Below are 20,432 nucleotides of genomic sequence, written 5' to 3'. Positions count from 1 at the left end.
GATTTTAAGTGGGATTGTCATCATAGCCCTGGTTGAGAGGGTAACATTTGAATAAAGATATGAAGGGAGAGAGGGAATGAACCATGCACATATGTGAATTAAAATATTCCAGGCAGGGAGCACAGCCACTTGAAAGCCTTGCAGTGTGAGAGCACCTGGTGTTTTCATGAAATAGCAAGGAGGTGTGTGGAGTGGAGTGGGCAAGGGGAAGAAGTAGGAAATGAGGTAGAGAGATAACGGGGACCAAATGTGTAAGCACTGTAGACCCTGGTAAAGACTTTGGCTTTTCCTTCGAGTGAGATAGAAAGCCATTGCAGGGTTCTGAGCAGAGAAGTGACATGATCACTGTGGCTGCTATGTTGAAAATAGAAGTCGGGAGGGTCCAGAGTAGAAGCAGGGAGACCAGTTAGGAGGCTAGTGTAATAATCCAAATGAGAAATTCAAAGTCAGACTTTGATCAGGGTGATGGCAGCAGAGGTGGTGAGAAGTAGTTGGATTCTGGATGTGTTTTAAGGATAGAGCCAATAGGATTCATGACAGATTGGATGTGGGAGGTGAGCTAGAGTCAAGTATGACTCCACGATTTTTGGTCCAAGCAAATATAAAGATGAAGTTGCCATTATCTGAACTGAGGAAGAATGTAAGAACAGGTTGAGGGGGAAGACTAGGAGTTAAATTTTGGGTGCATTGAAATCAGAGATATTGGTGTTTAAATTTTCTGAAGTGGAACCATTCTGAATGATCATAAGACCCAGGGTGTGACCCAGGGTGTCTGAAAGTGGAATAAAGTGAAGTTGTTATGATTAGAGAATTTAAACTCTGGAGGCTGAAAGGTTAATGAAATCTCCTAGGACGGTCTCCTAGGATGGTGTCCCAGGCAGGAGAGGAAGAAGCAGCGCCAGGCTGCTCTCACCCTTAAAATACAAAGTTTGAATATAAATAGCTACAGGTCACACAAATATTAGTTTGAGGTGTTCAGAATTTGAATTGAACTTAATACATTAGAAATAAGCAAAATGATCACATTTGCTGAAACACACCAGGCAAAATTATGATAAAGCTGTTTGGAACATATCCAGATGAGTTAGATTTATAATACCATTGTAGCGTGGATCAAAAACAGTGGACTGAAAAAGAAATTCAATAAATTTCACAATTTAATATTAATTGTTTTATTAAAAAGCTTTTTGGATATGTTTTTAGATATGTTTAAAGCTCAGTGATACCATTTATATCGACTTATGTAGCATTTTAGAAAGCATGGCCCTGTGACATTTTAGGAAAGTTTTCTGATAGTAACAGCAAGCTAAGAAGTAACCTCAGCCCTATTCACAGGCTATGTTTCCAAACTCTGTCCTTAGCATCATTAAGAAGAAACAACAGGATACCAGTGTCTCTATAACTCCAAGTATAATGAAAGACCAAGTTCAGAAACTGATATTTGATAAAGATTTTTAAAACTTTATACTGGTAGATGTCATTTATGCATCTAAATTCATTAAAGACTTTGAAATGATAATCCAGGTTTATACAGGTTCTGCAGATATAGATGGATATTTATCTCTATGGACTGAAACCTTACTTGAGAAGAGAGAAATCAAGAAAACTCTTGCCTTATATTGCCAATCAGTGAATGAAGAAAGAAAGATAATGAGGTAGCTATAAAATCCTTTTTTTAAAAAAATGCCACCTTGTTTCTGACTGTCAGTAACCCAGTCTGGGCTTCTTGTCTCTTCATAAATGAAACACAAGTAATCTAGATGGGCCTGGCTGTTTATAAGTAGATAATATTTAAATCTTCTTCCCTTGTAGAAATTATGTTTGTGGTTATTAAAATATTCAGCATATGCAGTCTTCATCTTTTAGTTCAATAGAAAAATATAAATGATATAGGTGGTTGAATTCCTATCAAAGTAGCAAAGACATTCTCCAGACTTACATAATTCACCTGCTGAATTGGAGATGATTCACCTTTCAGTGACTTCACAGGTGTTAACTTGGCCAAACACAATAGGTAAATCATCTTCTATTCATTTTTTTTCTGAGGCAAGTTTTCAGTATCATTGTTTAGGAAAAATATCAAAACATACATATATAAACATGTCCATTTGAAAATTAACTTGCATCAACTTCTGAGATGTGAAGACTATGTAATGTATATTTTGTTTTTTAAAAAGACTAAATTGAGTTCCTCCTAACTAAATCAGGAGGGGGAGGAATTCTAAATCAGTATTCATGCAGTACTGAATTACACAAAGGAGACCTGATTGTATAGTGGTGTTCAAATAAAATGGTCCAGAGAGGAGTTGAGAAAGAAACCTACCCATCAGTGATCTAGACAACACAGACGTGTGGCTGTGAAACCTGGGCATTTGCTTGGTGAGAACCTCATGATCAGATATTCATGGCTGATGCCTAGGAGCTTATGAGAGGCCATGGGGAAGAACAGCCTCAGTTCTTGGTCCTGCAGGATCCCACCCAGTGGTTTTACCCAAGCTTCTGGCTGCACTGAGTGGCCAGTCCCGGTCAGCGGTGCCCTCTTTTCTAAATCAGTGTCAGCACTGGTCTCTCTAATGTATACTTTTCTTAACAAATGCTTTGCGAAGCTGCTGATAATCATTGTTATTTTGGTAGTCAATATTCAGCACATATTCCCCCTTCTTATGGGAAGAGACAAAGAAACTAGGGAAGATTACTCTAAGCCCACAGTTTGAAGACATGATGACTGAGGAAGCAAGCCTGAAGGAATAAGTGGATAGGTAGGATAGGGCTAAATCTTAAATGGGGATACAGGAGACTTAAGGTAAACAATAGAAAATTGTTCTTTATACATATAGCTCTCTTGCTAAGTGATGAAGGTGGTATTTTAAGAAAATAAATGTGAAAGTAATGCTCAAGATGTATTAGGACAGGGAAAAACTGGTGTTACAGAGAGCTGAAGCTTACACCAAAAAATCTAAAGATTAACATTTTTGCATCGCCTTAGAGTATTCAAAGAGTTTTAGCACACACCTCATTTGGTCCTCACAGTACCCTGTGGGTGGATACAAAAGAAGATATTATCTTCATTTCACAAATGAGGAAGCAGGAACCTAGACTAGTTAAATGAGGTGATGAAAGTCACACAGCTGTGATTGGCTGAGCCAGGATTCCCATCTCATACCCGACTCCAGTTCCATTTCTCCTAACATGACTGTATCCTGGATAAATGTGGTAGTAGGAATGGAGAGTGAGGGATAGCTCAGAGAGATTTTGAAATAACAAGTGAAAGAAATTGGCAATTGATTGGGTAGAGGTGATAAAGAAAGAGGTGGAGAAGGAAAAGGAAGAGGGAAAAGGTGATTCCCAGGTTTCTAAAGCCTGGAAGATGATGAGGTTAACAGTATCATCAGCTATGTTGGCAGCATGCTTACTACATGCTGGGCCCTGTGCCACACACTTGGCTACATTGCCTCTTTGAATCCTCACAACTCTTTGGTTTGGGGAGGAAGGGAACGGGTATTATTATTATCCCCATTTTACAAGACGAATACATGAAAGTTGTTCTCACTTTTAGAGGAAGAGAAAAAAATCAAAGATTTTTGCTCCAGGACTAGGTAAGGCTCAACTGGACTTATTGGCCTACGGTGACCGTACTTGGGGCCTGAGTCGCAGGCAGAGGTTTGGTGTTCTTGTATGTGTGGACGTAATTATGTTGCCGGCTATGAAGTAATCAAGCTGGGCCGATGGTGGTTGTGATGGTTCTAAGTCCAGCACTGCCAAACTGTTTGTTTAATGCCTCCTAGGTACGTTGCCTGTCTTTAAACTAGGCTGTACTAAGTAGCTGGTTTTGCCTTTGCTCTGGCCTTTAAGGTGGTCAGCCAGGTAATCCAGGTACATAGATAAGAATGCTTTCCCCCTTTGTTACTATTTAAAAATAAACATATAGGGAACTTCCCTGGTGGCACAGTGGTTAAGAATCCGCCTGCCAGTGCGGGGGACACGGGTTCGAGCTCTGGTCCAGGAAGATCCCACATCTTCCCTTAGATCCCATGGAGCAACTAAGCTCGTGCGCCACAACTACTGAGCCTGCGCTCTAGAGCCCGCGAGCCACAACTACTGAGCTCGTGTGCCACAACTACTGAAGCCCACACGCCTAGAGCCCGTGCTCTGCAACAAGAGAAGCCACCGCGATGAGAAGCCCACACACCACAATGAAGAGTGGCCCCCACTCGCCGCAACTAGAGAAAGCCCGCACGTAGCAACAAAGACCCAATGCAGCCATAATTAATTAATTAATTAATTAATTAATTAATTAATTAATTAAAGAAAATTTAGGTGAGTTTAAGAAAAAAATAAACGTATAAGTACAATTACCAAATGACTAGTTGTATAAATATTGCATTTATGCAGAATACACTATTTAGACTAAAACTCTTAAGTACAGTTACATTACTTCTTAACTGTTACTAGTTATTTTTATTTCTTAATTGTTATCAATCACAGTCCAATGTAAACCTGCTTTTCCCCTTAGGTTAACCAATTCACACATTTCTACCTTGTCCCAAGCCTCTACTGGTGCCCAGGATTTGTGTCAGACCGTGATTGTCCACATTTCCCTATAATCTTCAAAGTGCTCTATAACCTCATTTAAAAATCACTCAAGAAACAACCCTTCCCAAATTTCCTGCTTTCAATCCCTGCTTTCTCTTCCTCTCTTGGTCAAACAGAGAGAGGAAAACAATTTACATGTCAAATAAAGTAAATAGTGGATGAAAAATTCCCCAAACTTTTGTCAAAAAGTAGTTTACCTTACAGCTCATTTTATTTTATTTTTTTATTTTATTTTTTTTGAAGTATAGTTGATTTACAATGTTGTGTTAGTTTCAGGTGTACAGCAAAGTGATTCAGTTATACATACATGTATATATTAATATATGTATTATGTATATTCTTTTTCAGATTCTTTTCCCTTATAGGTTATCACAAAATATTGAGTATAGATCTCTATGCTATACAGTAGGTCCTTGTTGGTTATCTGTTTTATATATAGTAGTGTGTATATGCTAATCCCAAACTCCTAATTCATCCCTCCCCACCTTTCCCTTTTGGTAACCATAAGTTTGTTTTCTATGTCTGTGGGTCTATTTCTGTTTTGTGTATAAGTTCGTTTACATCATTTTTAATTGGATTCAACATATAAGTGATATCATATGATATTTGTCTTTCTCTGTCTGGTTTACTTCACTTAGTATGATAATCTAGGTCCAGCCATGTTGCTGCAAATGGCATTATTTCATTCTTTTTTATGGCTGACTAACATTCCATCGTGTATACATACCATATCTTCTTTATCCATTCACCTGCCAATGGAAATTTAGGTTGCTTCCATGTCCTGGCTATTGTAAATAGTGCTGCAGTGAGCACTGGGGTGCATGTATCTTTTCAAATTATGGTTTTCTCCAGATATATGTCCAGGAGTGGGATTGCAGGATCATATGGTAGCTCTATTTTTAGTTTTTTAAGGAACCTCCATACTGTTCTCCATAGTGGCTGTATCAACTTACATTCTCACCAACTGTAGGAGGGTTCCTTTTTCTCCATACCCTCTCCAGCATTTATTATTTGTAGACTTTTTGATGATAGCCATTCTGACTGGTGTGAAGGGGTACCTCATTGTAGTTTTGATTTGCATTTCTCTAATGATTAGCGATGTTAAGCATCTTTTCATGTGCCTTTTGGCCATCTGTATGTCTTCTCTGGAGAAATGTCTATTTAGATCTTCTGCCCATTTTTTGATTGGGTTGTTTGTTTTTTTGTTGTTGTTGTTGTTATTGAGCTGTATGAGGTATTTGTATAGTTTGGAGATTAATCCCTTGTTGGTCTCATCATTTGCAGATATTTCCTTCCATTCTGTAGGTTGTCTTTTTTGTTTTGTTTGTGGTTTCCTTTGTTGTGAAAAACCATTTAAGTTTAATTAGATCCCATTTGTTTATTTTTCTTTTTATTTCCATTACTCTAGGAGATGGATGCAAAAAGATATTGCTGTGATTTAAGTCAAAGAGTGTTCTATGTTTTTCTTGAGGAGTTTTATGGTATTCAGTTTTACATTTAGGTCTTTAATCCATTTTGAGTTTATTTTGTGTATGGTTTTAGAGAATGTTCTAATTTCATTCTTTTACATGTAGCTGTCCAGTTTTCCTAGCATCACCCATTGAAGAGACTGTCTTTTCTCCATTGTATATTCTTGCCTCCTCTGTCATGTCATTAATTGACCATATGTGTGTGAGTTTATTTCTGGGCTTTCTATCCTGTCCCATTGATCTATATTTCTGTTTTTGTGCCAGTATGATACTGTTTTGAGGACCATAGCTTTGTAGTATGGTCTAAAGTCAGGGAGCCTGATTCCTGCAGCTCCATTTTTCTTTCTCGAGATTGCTTTGGCTATTCAGGGTCTTTCATGTTTCCATACAAATTTAAAAAAATTTTTTCTAGTTCTGTGAAAAATGCCATTGGTAATTTGATAGGGATTGCATTAAATCTGTAGATTGCCTTGAGTAGTATAGTCATTCTGACAATATTGATTCTGCCAGTCCAAGAACACGGTACATCTTTCTATCTGTTTGTGTCATCTTTGATTTCTTTCATCAGTGTCTTATAGTTTTTGGAGTACATGTCTTTTGCCTCCTTAGGTAAGTTTATTCCTAGATATTTTATTCTTTTTGATGCATTGGTAAATGGGATTGTTTCCTTAATTTTTCTTTCTTATCTTTCATTGTTAGTGTATAGAAATGTAATAGATTTCTGTGTATTAATTCTGTATCCTGCAACTTTACCAAAATCATTGATGAGCTCTAGTAGTTTTCTGGTAGTATCTTTAGGATTTTCTATGTAGAGTAACATGTCATCTGCAAACAGTGACAGTTTTATTTCTTCTTTTCCAACTTGGATTCCTTTTATTTGTTTTTCTTCTCTGATTGATGTGGCTAGGACTTGCAAAAGTATGTTGAATAAAAGTGGTGAGAGTGGCCATCCTTGTCTGATCTTAGAGGAAATGCTTTCAGCTTTTCACCCTTGAGTATGATGTTAGCTGTGGGTTTGTCATATATGGCCTTTATTATGTTGAGGTAGGTTCCCGCTATGCCCACTTTCCGGAGAGTTTTTATCATAAATGGCTGTTGAATTTTATCAAAAGTTTTTTCTGCATCTATTAAGTTGATCATATGGTTTTTATTCTTCAGTTTGTTGGTGTGGTGTATCACACTGATGGATTTGCGGATATTGAAAAATCCTTGCATCCCTGGGATAAATCCCCCTTGATCATGGTGTATGATCCTTTTAAAGTATTGATGGATTCGATTTGTTAGTGTTTTGTTGAGGATTTTTGCTTCTATGTTTATTAGTGATATTGGCCTGTAATTTTCTTTTTTTGTGGTATCTTTGTCTGGTTTTTTCAAATAGTAGTTTACCTTACAGCTCATTTTTAAAGGCTCCAAACTGTATCTCTTTAGGTATCTACCTGCTAGTTATTTATTCACTAGGCTGCATAGAGCAGACTCTTAGCAACCATAAACTTCATGGAAAAATCCTAACTCTTCTCTGATACCACCTGTTTTTAGGAAGTGACCTTCTTTCAAAGGACTTGGAGTTATACAAGCAAGAAATACCAGAATTTAGTTCTTTTTGAAAATAAATTTAAATAAGTCATATTTATTTAATTTTTTAAAAATTTTATTTAAATTTTTCACAGATTTGTAAAGTGGTTTCTTCCCTATGGCCTTTTACTCTGAGGCTGCATTGGAGATTATTCTGGTCCACTCCCAGGGCAAATGTCATGACTGTAAGTGTCTTTCTTCCTGGTTTCCTATAGGATTGTGAAGATGTCCAGTCCCAATCTGAACATTGTGACCTTATTGGGCAGTTGTCTGACTTACAGTAGTGCTTACCTCTTCGGGATTCACCATCAAGGTGCTTTAGCAGGAAGTTCAATGGAAACTCTCATTCAGGTAGGTGAAGTCTTCAATTTTGTTTTGAATATGATGTGGGTGGTGGGTACATTTATCCTTGCTGTGGGCACTTTCAGAGGCAATCCCTGGAACGCTGAGTCAGTGAGGTCCACTTTCTGCCCCAGGTCCTCTGTGGACTGAGGCTTTACAGATCAGAATGTGTGGAGAACCACAAAGGTCTGTCTCATGCCTCTTGCTTCTGTCCCTTTCCACCTGTAGGTAAGACTGTCCATGTTGTGCATTGGGACCTCCCTTGTGTTTGGCCCCATTCTGGGAAAGAGCTGGCGACTCTACAAGGTGTTTACCCAGAGGGTTCCAGACAAGAGAGTGGTGAGTAGGCAACAAGTACACAGTGCTTGATCACAGACAGCAGCTCTACTATTGATTGAAAGCTAGAGAAACTTGTGCCAGATTACTGGGTCTGGCCCTTTTATGATGATCGGGAAGTTCCTGCTCCTTACTTCAAACCTTGGACTCACATGGCCTGTGTCAGTGCTATTGGGATATAGGTCTTTAAACAAAGGTTTTGCTTCATATGCACGCCAGGCCCTGGTACTGCTCTGGGGGATGTGTGAGCTGGCCCATACCTGGCACCAGTTTGAGGGAGAGCAAGATGCCCAGAGAGGCTGTTGCTTGGCACAGGTGTGAGCTGAAAGTGGACAGAGGGAGAGTGATTACAGAGAAGCTATAGCAGATAAGCAGTTATTTCCCTCTTTGGAGCCCGATTCTTTTCCATTTAAGAAGGCCATTCTCTGCACTAAGAAGGATGAGCCTGGAGCAGTGAGCAAGGAAGAGCATACCCATTTCAGCAGACAGAATCAACCCTAGAAGCTATGTGGCAGCCAGACCACCTACATGTGCCTGACATCAGGTGTCATCCTAACTACATTCCCCCATTTTATCAGGTTTCCTGATAGAGCTGCCCACACCTCAAAGCCTGATCATTCAAACCCTTTGTCTATGTAGGCCCTGCCCAGACCCAACATATTACTCAGTTGGAGTTTACTTCTCTGGACTGACAAGACTTTTTTTTTTTAGCAAACATTATTAAATTGTGGTGAATATTTATCAAAAGCTCCACTGTGAGTAGCTAAACATATGAAAAAGTTTGCCTAAAGGACAGTAAGTTCATTCTTCCCTCTAGAACACTAATTCCTTTTTTTAAAAATAGCTTTATTGAGGTATAATTGACATCCAATGAACTGCACATATTTACTGTTTGATATGTTTTGACATATGTATACACTGTGAAATGTGGGATATAATCTACAAGTTTCCTCATGCACCCTTGTCATCTCCCTCTCCTGTCCAATTCTTACATCCCCTGTCCCTGTCCCCAGGCAACCATTGACCTGCTTTCTGTTACTATAGATTAGTTTGCATTTTCCAGAATTTTATATAAATGGAATTATATAGTATGTATTTTTTTATCTTTCTTTTACTTGGCATAATTATTTTGAGATTCATCTATGTTGTTACTTGCATCAATGGTTCTTTTCTTATTATTGCTAAGTAATTTTCCAATGTGTAGATGTAACTACAGTTGGTTTATACATTCACCTATTAATGGATGTTTGGGTTTGTTTCCAGTTTGGGGCTATTAAAAATAAAACTGCTGTGAATGTTTGTGTACGAGTCTTTGTGTAGACACATGCTTTCATTTCTCTTGGTTAAAAACCTAAGTGTAGAATGATTGGATCATATAGTAGGTATATGTTTAACTTCTAAAGAAATTGCATGACTGTTTTCCAAAGTGGTTGTACCATTTTACATTCCCACCAACAGTGTTTGAGTCCCTTTCCTCCACATCCTTCCCAACATTAGACTTGGTTGGTCGTTTTCACGTTGGTCATTCTAATAGGTGTGTATGGTAGATTCTCATTGTGTTTTAATTTGCATTTCCCTGATGCAGTGTTGAGCATCTTTTTATATGCTTATTTGCCATCCATATACCTTCTTTGGTGAAGTATCTGCTCAAATCTCTCACCTATTTTTTAATTTAGTTGTTTGTTTTCTTATTATTGCGTTTTGAGGGTTCTTTTTATATTCCAGATACAGTCCTTTATCAAATAAAGATTTTCTTCCAGTTTGTGACTTTTCATTCACTTAAGAATGTCTTTCAAAAAGAAGATGTTTCTAATTCTGTTGAAGTCCAATTTACTACTTTGTTCTTTAATGGATCATGTTTTTGGTATCAGATCTAAGAAACTTTTGCCTAACCCAAGGCCCCAAAAGTTTTTCTCCTATGTTTACTTCTAGATGTTTTAAGAGTTTTTGTTTTTACATTTAGGTCTATGATTTATTTTGAGTTAATTTTGAAATATGATGTGATCTGTGGATTGAAGTTCATTTTTTATATATGGATATCCAATTGTTCTGGCACCATTTGTTGAAAAGAGTGTCCTTTCTTCACTGAATTACCTTTGCACCTTTGTTGAATCTGTTTCATTGATGTCATTGTTTATTTTGACACCAATACCATATTACTGTAGCTTTATGTTAAATCTTTTTTTTTTTTTTAATTTATTTTTGGCTGTGTTGGGTCTTCATTGCTGCACACGGGCTTTCTGTAGTTGTGGCAAGCGGGGTATCTCTTCATTGTGGTGCGTGGGCTTCTCATTGCAGTGGGTTCTTTTGTTGCGGAGCACAGGATCTAGGTGCATGGGCTTCAGTAGTTGTGGCACGTGGGCTCAGTAGTTGTGGCGCACGGGCTTTGTTGCTCTGTGGCACGTGGGATCTTCCTAGACCAGGGCTCAAACCTGTGTCCCCTGCATTGGCAGGCGGATTCTTAACCACTGTGCCACCAGGGAAGTCCTATGTTAAATCTTGAGTCAAAGAGTATTAGTTCTTCTCTTTCAGTGTTGTTTTGGCTAATCTAGGTCCTTTGAATTTCCATATGAATTTTTTAATCAGTTTACCAATTTCTGCGAATTTTTTGCTGAGATTTTGATTGAGGTTGTGTTGAATCTGTAGATCAAATTGTGGAGAACTGATTTCTTAACAATGTTCTGTCTTTTAACCCATGAACACAGTATAATTCTTCATATATTTAGGTCTTTTCTAATTTCTCTCAGCAATTTTTTTGTAGTTTTCAGTGGAGGTCTTTCATATCTTTTATCAAATTTATTCCTAAGTATTTTATTTTTTATGCTATTATACATGTTACTGTTTTTTATTTCACTTTCCAATTTTTTGTTGCTAATATATAGAAATACAATTGATTTTTGTAAGCTGATCTTACATGCTGCAATCTTGCAAAACTACTTATTAGTTCTAGTAGCTTTTGTGCAGATTCCATCAGATTTTCTATATAGATTCATATCTTCTGTAAAAGAAATTTTCTTTTCAATCTTGTATGATGGCACTGGCTAGAAACACCAGTACAGTGTTCAATAGAAGTGCTGAGAGCAGACATCCTTGAGTTGTTCTTGATCATATGGGGAAAACATCCTATCTTAGTCAAAACTAAGAATGATGTTAGCTGTAGTTTTATCATAGATGCCCTTTATCTAATTGGGGAAGTTCCCTTCTATTCGTATTTTACTGAGTTTCTATAAAGAATTAATGTTGGGTTTTGTCAAATGTGTTTTCTGTATCTGTTAATCATATGATTTTTCATTTTTAGCTTGCTCATATGGTGAATTACATTAAATGATTTTAGGATCTCAAACCAACCTTGCATTCCTGAAACAAACTCCACTTGGTCATTATATATTACCCTCTTACATTGTTGGATTCATTTTCATAAAATTTTGTTTATAATGTTTGTGTTCATGTTCTTAAGGTATGTTGCTCTGCAGCTTTCTTTTCTTATAAAATCTTTTACTGGTTTTCTAACAGGGTAATGGCAGCCTTGTAGAATGAATTGGGAAGTATTCCCTCCAATTCAATTTCTGGAAGAGTTTGTGTATAATTATATAATTGGCATTTACTTATGGCATAAGTGTTTCATTTACAATAGTGTGCTTCCAGTTCCCCACTCTCCAATCTTTGTGTTGTTTTTACTTTTACATATGTTACAAGCCCCACACAATTGTTATTAATTTTTGTTTAAACAATCAGTTATGTTTTAAAGATATTTAAATAGTAAATGTCAATCATATATTTTTCTATGAAGTTAACATTTCCAGAGCTCTTAATTTTCTCGTATAGATCCCTATATTCATCTGGTATTATTTTCCTTTTACTTCAAGGATATCTAACATTCTCATGCAAGTGTGCTAATGCTGAATTCTTTTGGCTTTTGTTTATCTGAAAAAGTCCTTATTTCACCTTTATTTTTGAAAGATATTTTTTCTGGATATAAGATTCTAGGTTGATATTTTATTTTCTTTAGTTGAAGATTTCCTCTACTGTTTTCTCACTTGTCCTTGTATCTCATGAGAAATCTGATGTCTTCCTTATCTTTGTTCCTCTGTACATGCTGTGTCATTTTTTGCTGGTTGATTTGAAGATTTTCTCCTTATCACTGGTTTGGAGCATTTTGGTTCAGCAACTGACTTGTTTTTATCTTACAAACACCATGAATCATGTAACTAGTTGTGCTTCCTTCTTTTCATTGGTTGTCAAAAATGCAGACCCATGTTTCTGCCCCAATTCTTGAATGGTATGTGCTCTCCTCACCTGAGCATTCATCATAATTCTCCTTATTGTCTCTTTCCTTAATATTTTTCATCCTGTTGCTGCATACATTTTTTAAATTTTATTTTTGTAACCACAAAAATAACACATTCTCTTTGTATTAAGTCAAATGCTTCACATATGTTTAAAGAAAATGCTAGTAATCTCTCCTCCACCACCATCATCTCTCAATCTGACCCTCCAGGTTAATGGTTGTTAATAGTTTTATGTAAAAATTTCCACGTCTCTCTATGTGCTATATAAACATATAGAAATAATAGTGTATTTATTTTATAATATCCCTTGAATCCTTTGTGGGAAAAGGCAGGATATGGAAAGGACAAACAAATGAAAATGTTGAATGGTGCTCATGATGATATGGACATAGAAATCACTGCATGTGTTTAGTGTCTGTTTCATCTTTGATGGCTGGATTTGAAGCCCCTTTGGAAGGTTAACCCTGGAGCCTTTATCTCAGAGCACATAGGACACTCTAGCCCCCGTGTTGTATAGCCAGAAAGCAAAGGAAAGTTATGACCTTGACTCTTTTGCAGATAATCAAAGACCTGCAGCTACTGGGGTTGGTGGCAGCCCTGGTGATAGCAGATGTGATCCTGCTCATGACGTGGGTGCTGACTGATCCCATCCAGTGCCTCCAGATTCTCAGTGTCAGTATGACGGTGAGGGGCCCAATCCCTGGAGAATCTAGTTCCTGAACCGGAGGGACTGGCTTCTGTGGGTACACGGGGATCATTCTCCCAGTAGCATTCACTGTGTGGACATCCTCCCAACGAGAAGATAAATGACCCGAAGAGGATGGCAAGTCAGGAGCTGTGGGCAGCATGAACACCTGCCCCTTGTCTGCAGGGTCTGCTCCACTCCCACTGCTCCTCTCGCCCCAAGTGTTTTCCAGCAGCAACCGCTGCGATGTCAGCAAACAGAGATCTGCCTGGCAGTTATCTCTGCTTCCACCTGATCAATAATGAGAGTTTTCAGCTACAGAGAGCTTCTTTACCCTAATTGTTGAAAGGTAAAGGTAGTATTTTGATGTGTTCTTTGGAGTCAGTCAACCCCAATTCAAATCCCAGCTCTACCACTTACCAGCCTTGGGAAAGTTATTTAACCTATCTAAGTCTCTATTTCCTCATAGGTAAAATGGAGATAATAATACTACCTATTTCATAGGGCTGTGGTGAAGATTAAGGGAAACAATGCAGGTAAAGGACTCAACTGTGCCCAGTATATAGTGTTCAATTAATAGGAAGCATTATATCTCCAGCCTAACAAAGGAGCTGAGGAATACAGCGGAATCTTGACAGTGCAGATTCAATATTGAAGGTTTCAACTGTTAACAAATAGCAGAAAGAGGATGTGAAATAATTTGTAATTTTGCTGATGCACTAATTTGAATCACTGTGGTAGCAAAGCACATAACAGGGGTAAGCCCTGCTGGCACTAAGAATCCACATGTCAGCCCAACTTTGTCGTTTTTTCCTCCAACTCATGGTTACTCTCATTTAGATTCTAATGGAGTCACCTAAATGTTACAGTTTTTACATATTAAGGGAGAAATTATATGCTAGAGAGGATTTCACAATCTAGAATGTTTACAAAGATCTGCTGTGTATGTGTGTTCCTGGTAACTGTGGGTGCCCTCAGTCCTGACTCTGTGTCCCTTCTAGGTGACAGGGAGAGACGTGTCCTGCTCTCTGACTAGCACACACTTCTGTGCTTCCCGGTACTCTGATGTCTGGATTGCTCTCGTTTTGGGATGCAAGGTTGGTAACTTCATCTCCTGGGGATACTATCTCTCTGTTACCAACAAAATGGATATAAAGAGGAATTATAGGAATTAATGAGGTGATTTCTGCAAAGAGTATTGAAATCAGAAGAGACCTCTATTGATGCATACATCTCAAAGCCATGACCCTTATTATTTCTGTGCTCTTTATTTGTTTTGAGGGTCACGTTTCCAAATCTTTGGACTCCCTCATTGAGTCCTCCCCCAAATCATGTGGAATTCACCCACTGTTTCTCCCATTTCTTGGCCTGGTTTTTTCATTGATTTGGCAATACCAGTTTTCTCCCCAACTACCTTCAAGGGGAATTTATAAGGAGACATTCTAGCCAGCTTAACCTATTCTCTTAAGTGCCCTTATTACTCCTCTTGGGTCTTTCTTCAAGATTTGTGTCAAGGTAACCTGCTGCCTTCCACTTGCCTAACTTTCTTGCTCTGATTGGAAGCATGGCTGGCCCTAAGACAAATGGCAACATCCACAGTGTCCTTTGAGTGGTTCCAGCTGCCTCAAAGTGTCTCCCATACTGCCCTGAATCTCCCATCATTCGACTCATTTATCTCTGTTAGATGGCAAAAGGAGGATATTATTTCCAGAGGGTACAGGATACTATACAGGGCACTAAAGGAGAACCAACTATCCTGTTAGCTGGTTTTCAGCTTGGAGGGACAGAGAATCTGGCTTGGGGCAGGGGGAGGGGGGGAGTGGCATAGGGCAGGTCTGTTTCAATGAACAGGCGAGCCCTGCATGGCAGGAGGCTGCCTGTTGAGTATTAGGAGAGAGGGGCCTGGTTGATTGATTGCTGGCAGAGGAAAAGGAGGTCTTGTAGAAATAGATGGCCTCTAAAGGTAAACTTTACTCACTTCACCACTAGGAAAGTGTTCAATTGGTTGCTTCTGAGAAATAGGCCTGAGGATGGGCAGGGCTGGGACAGGGAAATGTTGCTTTTTAACCATGTGCATGTATTACTTTGATAGAAATATTTTTAAGAGAAAATGGTAGGAAGTGAATAGCTTTTTATCTCTAGTTTCTTACTAGTGGTTAAGAAAATGAGTTTCAAAACATGACAGAACAAGGTTTGAATAATGACTCAGCCGCTTCCTAGCTGACCCTGAACCTCATTTGACCTCCCTGAGCTTCGATTCCCTCATACGTGAAATGGGGATGATGATAACATCCTCTCAGAAGGGTTCTGAGTTTTGAAAGGATTAATGCATGTTGAGTTTTCATTCACTCCTGACCCATAGTAAGAGCTAAATACATGTTAGATGCTTTTATTATTAATCTTCCACTGCCCACCCCTGCCCCCAGACTGTTCTGAAAGCACAGTGCCTTTCCCATTCTTCGAGCCCCTGTAGAAGAGCACGTCCTTCCCGGCACAGAAACTCAGCACTTCCCCCATAGCAACTCCCTCTGCAAGTCAACTTGATTTATTTTCTCCATTGCCTTTTATATAATCCCATTTCCATTTTATTTCACTACAATATCTTTCTATAGGACAAAGAAAGAAAAAGGGGAAAGAGTGCTGAGCATCAGGAAGGTGACTGAGCCAGGCCCCCATGGGCTCCCTGTTCGACGGGCAGCTCCTGAGGAGGACCCCAAATCTGCGCATTAAGTCCCTGGACCGCCACCCCACGCTTCTCAGCAGTGAGGGCGAATGACACACAAATATCAGATGTGATTCACTCAGACATGAATCATGCATGTATAGATGCTTTATTCATACCTGATTCCCTTTTGGAAAGAATTTTAATGGAGTTAAAGCATTTTAATAGAATCAGATTTGAACATTTCAGAATCATAGAATTAATTTTATTCGCCTTTGATTAAATTAATGATCTAACTCTGCCAAATGCCACCTGGTGGCATCAGTTATCCAAAAGTCAGGCCCCACTCCCACTGGCCTGCTGACTTGTATGTCCTCTAGTCATTGAAGATCTCAGGGCGGCCACATTTGGCCCCCTTTGGGACACTGAGCATTCGGGCCACCCAGACAACATCTCTGCTGGGCTTACTCCTTCACTGTAGGCACAGCCAGTCCTCCAAACAGTTGTCTTAAGGGCCATCCCTGCAGATGGAGTTGGTCGGATTGTGTGATTTCAGGGTCACTGGCAGGTACCCTGCTGATACCTGACCTTACTTTTATTATTAGTTCTCCCTATGAATCCCTGTAGTTCCCACCCCACCTCATCCCCCGTGGCAGCTTCATATTCTGTGTCATAAAACATTGATATTTATGTGCTTGCCTTAAATCTCCCAACCAGATTGAGCTTCTTAAAAGCCAGAACCATGACTTCCAGTTGGCAACACCGCTTCCTGCCCTACACCTACCCCAGCACAGAGCTTTGCCCCGAATCAAGCGAACATACGTTGAATCTATATATTATGTATTATTGATTAAAGCTTTGATTTCTGTTTAAATGTAGCTCCTTCTAGGAGAGGCAGCACTTTAAGAAGCTGTGAGCCCTTTTCTGTGTAGTACAAATGAGAAATCTGAGAGCGGGTTTACATTCATGACAAAGAGGAAAGAATAGGGCCCTGGGTTCTGGGGGGCGGGGCAGGGAATGTCACAAAGAGGGTGAAGGGTATAGATGAGGCCTTTGCTGCCTGTGCCTGTCCCACGGTCCTGTCCAGGTCCCGGCCTGCCTTTGTTCTCTTCTTTTTTCACTCTTCGTCTCCCATAAACACCCACTGGCACAGAGCTGCTGCTAGCCTATAGAGATCCTTTGTGTGAATTAGAAAAAGGCATCCCTTGTGGGCAGATGCAGTCTTGCAGGTGCAGGGCTTGGCAAGCAGATGGTGCCTTTGGGAACATTAGAAAAAAGAGCCCCTTCCTCCGGTGCTTCCCCTGCCGTGGCGCATGGCTTGACAAGGGGACCACAGGGCTATTTCGGCTTCTGCATGCCCCTCAGCTGCATGCATTGCAGAAGCACACAGTGGATGCGGAAGCCCTCACCACCAGCAGCGTGGTGCGCCCCTTGCCCTCCCAGTGCCTGGCAGCCCTTTCTGTCGGGCTCCTACCTGCATGTATCATCCCATCCTGTGCCTCATCCTGGCAGAGTCCTCTCTGATGGCTGACTTGCTGACCTCCGATAAACTAATTCTCAGAGGAGAGGAAGATGAAATTTATTACGCATACATGAGGTGTAAGGGGACCACCCTAAGGGTAGTCCCAAGTGCTATCTTAGTAAATCCTCCTCATAGCAACCCTTTAAGGTAGGTATTATTATCCCTATTTTACAGGTGAGGAACTTGGTCCCAACCCTACTGCTCTTTGACCCCAAGCCTGCTATTTCACTTCTCTGAGCCTCCGGTTCTTCTCCTCTTTGTCTCCAGGGCCTGCTGCTGCTCTATGGGGCCTACCTGGCTGGCTTGACTGACCATGTCAGCTCTCCTCCTGTGAATCAGTCTTTAACCATCATGGTTGGGGTCAACCTCGTGGTACTGGCTGCTGGGCTTCTTTTTGTGGTCACCAGATACTTGCACTCCTGGCCCAACCTGGTCTTTGGACTCACGTCTGGAGGTATCTTTGTTTGCACAACCACAGTCAACTGCTTCATCTTCATTCCCCAGGTACGCTCTAGGGAGAACTTGGAGGACCAATCCACCCCATCATCCCAGAGACTTTGCTGGGCGTGATAAACTGTTCACTTTGTTTCCTACTGAGACTTTTGGGTGCCATTGATTAGAGAGTCAGAAGGAAGCGGGGGTTCCTAGTGAGCTGGCTCCCTCTGTTCTTCCCTCCTCGCTGTCCTGAAGGAGCCACTCTGCTCCCGGTCGGCAAGGAGGGCTGACCAGAGTAGCCAAGTAGTGGCACCGCTTCCGCCCAGGTGGCTGCCTCACAGACCTGCTTTTCTACCCACCCTCCAGTCCGCTTCATGCATCCCCAGTTCCTCCTTCATCCTGATAATGTCATTTCTTGTACTAGCCTGGCAGTGAGGAACCTTTCCTTCTTTCCTGTTTGCAATTGCACATTCAGAGAAAAGTGCATTTGGGTCTTTATGAAATTTAAAATGCCTTTTCTTTCTTATGAATAAAAAGAGGAAAATGTAGAACATTCCTTTTCTTTTTACAATAAGGAAAAAGTAAAAACTAAATTTAAAATGTATTTCTTAACCATAATTCAAGAAGAGTCATGTACCACAATGTTCATTGCAGCACTATCTACAGTAGCCGGGACATGGAAGCAACCTAAGTGTCCATTGACAGAGGCATGGATAAAGGAGATGTGGCACATATATACAATGGGATAGTACTCAGCCATAAGAAGAAACGAAATTGAGTTATTTGTAGTGAGGTGGATGGACCTAGAGTCTGTCATACAGAGTGAAGTAAGTCAGAAAGAGAAAAACAAATACCATATGCTAACACATATATATAGAATCTAAAAAAAAAAAAAAGGTTCTGAAGAACCTAGGGGCAGGACAGGAATAAAGACGCCGACGTACAGAATGGACTTGAGGATACGGGGAGGGGGAAGGGTAAGCTGAGACGAAGTGAGAGAGTGGCATGGACATACATACACTACCAAATGTAAAATAGATAGCTAGTGGGAAGCAGCTGCATAGCACAGGGAGATCAGCTCCGTGCTTTGTGACCACCTAGAGGGGTGGGATAGGAAGGGTGGGAGGGCGACTCAAGAAGGAGGGGATGTGGGGATATATGTATACATACAGCTGATTCACTTTGTTATAAAGCAGAAACTAACACAACAATGTAAAGCAATTATACTCCAATAAAGATGTTAAAAAAATAAAATAAAATAAAATGTATTTCTTATTATGAGGATTAAGAAAAAATCAAACAAGGGAGGAAGATAGAAGGAGAAATATCCAGACAGCAAACAGAAAGAAAGGGAGTCAGAGAGAAAGGTGGAGGAATCCATAAGCTCTGAAAGGAAAGTGATGTTAAATTATTCACGTTATGCCCCAGGGTACCACTGAGCCACATACATCCAAGTTAATGAGCTTGGCATTAAGCACTAGTTTTGTGTCCCTTCTAGTTCTCTTTTTCTTCCTCCGGAGGCTTCCCTCATCCCACGACACCCTCACTACCCTATCCTTATTCCCAGTGCAGTTACCAGTTGACCATGTATGACTTCTCCATGAGGGAGCTAACCGGTAATTAAAGTGTTGCCTGATGGAGGGTGGCAGTGTATTTATAAAAGTGAAGAGTGCACTTTGGAGCATGATAGTATGACACAGGCAGAGGCCCTTTACTCTTTTTCCCTTTCATAAATTCTCATTAAAATACTCAAGAGGATGAACAAATATGAAAAAACCTGTAGCAGCAGCACTAAAAATCAAGGATGGGCATTGCCTCTGAGCCAAAAACTAGAGGAATTTTTGCTGAATCTTAATGCTATAAGAACTGGATTGAAGGAAGCCTTTGAGAGCTGAGTCTTATTTGTCTGGGATGTAGCAGAAAAGGGCTATGAAATGCCAGGGCTGTTCCTCCCTGGGAGATGGGTGAAAGAGAGTGGAGAGGAGACTTTTGGGAAGCCCACTCCTTAGGCCCTGGGACCAACATTGTTGATTGGTAACCCATCCACCCATTGCCAAACCCTTTGTTCCTTGATCATTTCTACTATATAGTCTGAAAGAGCTAAACACTTGCTTTGCCAGCCTCCCTTATAGCTAGGTGTACCCATGTAACACAGTTTTGAACACCAAAGGTTTTCTGGGAGGCTTCTGAGAAAGCTTTTGCTTTCCTAAAAAAAGCTATGGGGGTGGCTGGCATCGCCTCTTCTACTTTCTTCCTACCTTGAATGTTTTTGATGCTTGATGTTATGGCAGCCATCTTGTGATGATGAGGGAAAAGCCAAGAGAATGTATTTACTGTACCAGGAAACTATAACTCTCCCCACGTAAGACTATGAATTCAGGGGGAAAGGATCTATGAAGAGATTCTGCAGTTCACAATAAAAGGACCACAGATTTCTGAAGATTTAGAGAAGCTACCTTCCTCTGAAGTAAAATAGAAGGTTTTTAGAAGGTATCTGATTAGTCTTATCAATAGGATTCAAAGGTTA

At 40.0% G+C, this 20,432-nt stretch overlaps 1 protein-coding gene across 1 annotated transcript in view; it reads left to right on the top strand.

Moving 5' to 3' along the window:
* Positions 1-20,432, top strand: part of GPR156 (G protein-coupled receptor 156) — a 96,664-nt gene that overhangs the window by 64,271 nt on the left and 11,961 nt on the right. The window contains exons 4-8 of the mRNA XM_061193143.1: positions 7,850-7,985; positions 8,205-8,315; positions 13,160-13,285; positions 14,288-14,383; positions 17,738-17,974. Coding sequence (XP_061049126.1) covers positions 7,850-7,985; positions 8,205-8,315; positions 13,160-13,285; positions 14,288-14,383; positions 17,738-17,974 — 706 coding nt within the window. The remainder of the gene's footprint in view (positions 1-7,849; positions 7,986-8,204; positions 8,316-13,159; positions 13,286-14,287; positions 14,384-17,737; positions 17,975-20,432) is intronic.

Source organism: Eubalaena glacialis, chromosome 6, assembly GCF_028564815.1.
Source record: "Eubalaena glacialis isolate mEubGla1 chromosome 6, mEubGla1.1.hap2.+ XY, whole genome shotgun sequence".
Taxonomy (NCBI): Eukaryota; Metazoa; Chordata; class Mammalia; order Artiodactyla; family Balaenidae; genus Eubalaena; species Eubalaena glacialis.
Note: the sequence above shows the minus strand (reverse complement) of the source record. Positions and strands in the feature narration are given on the sequence as shown.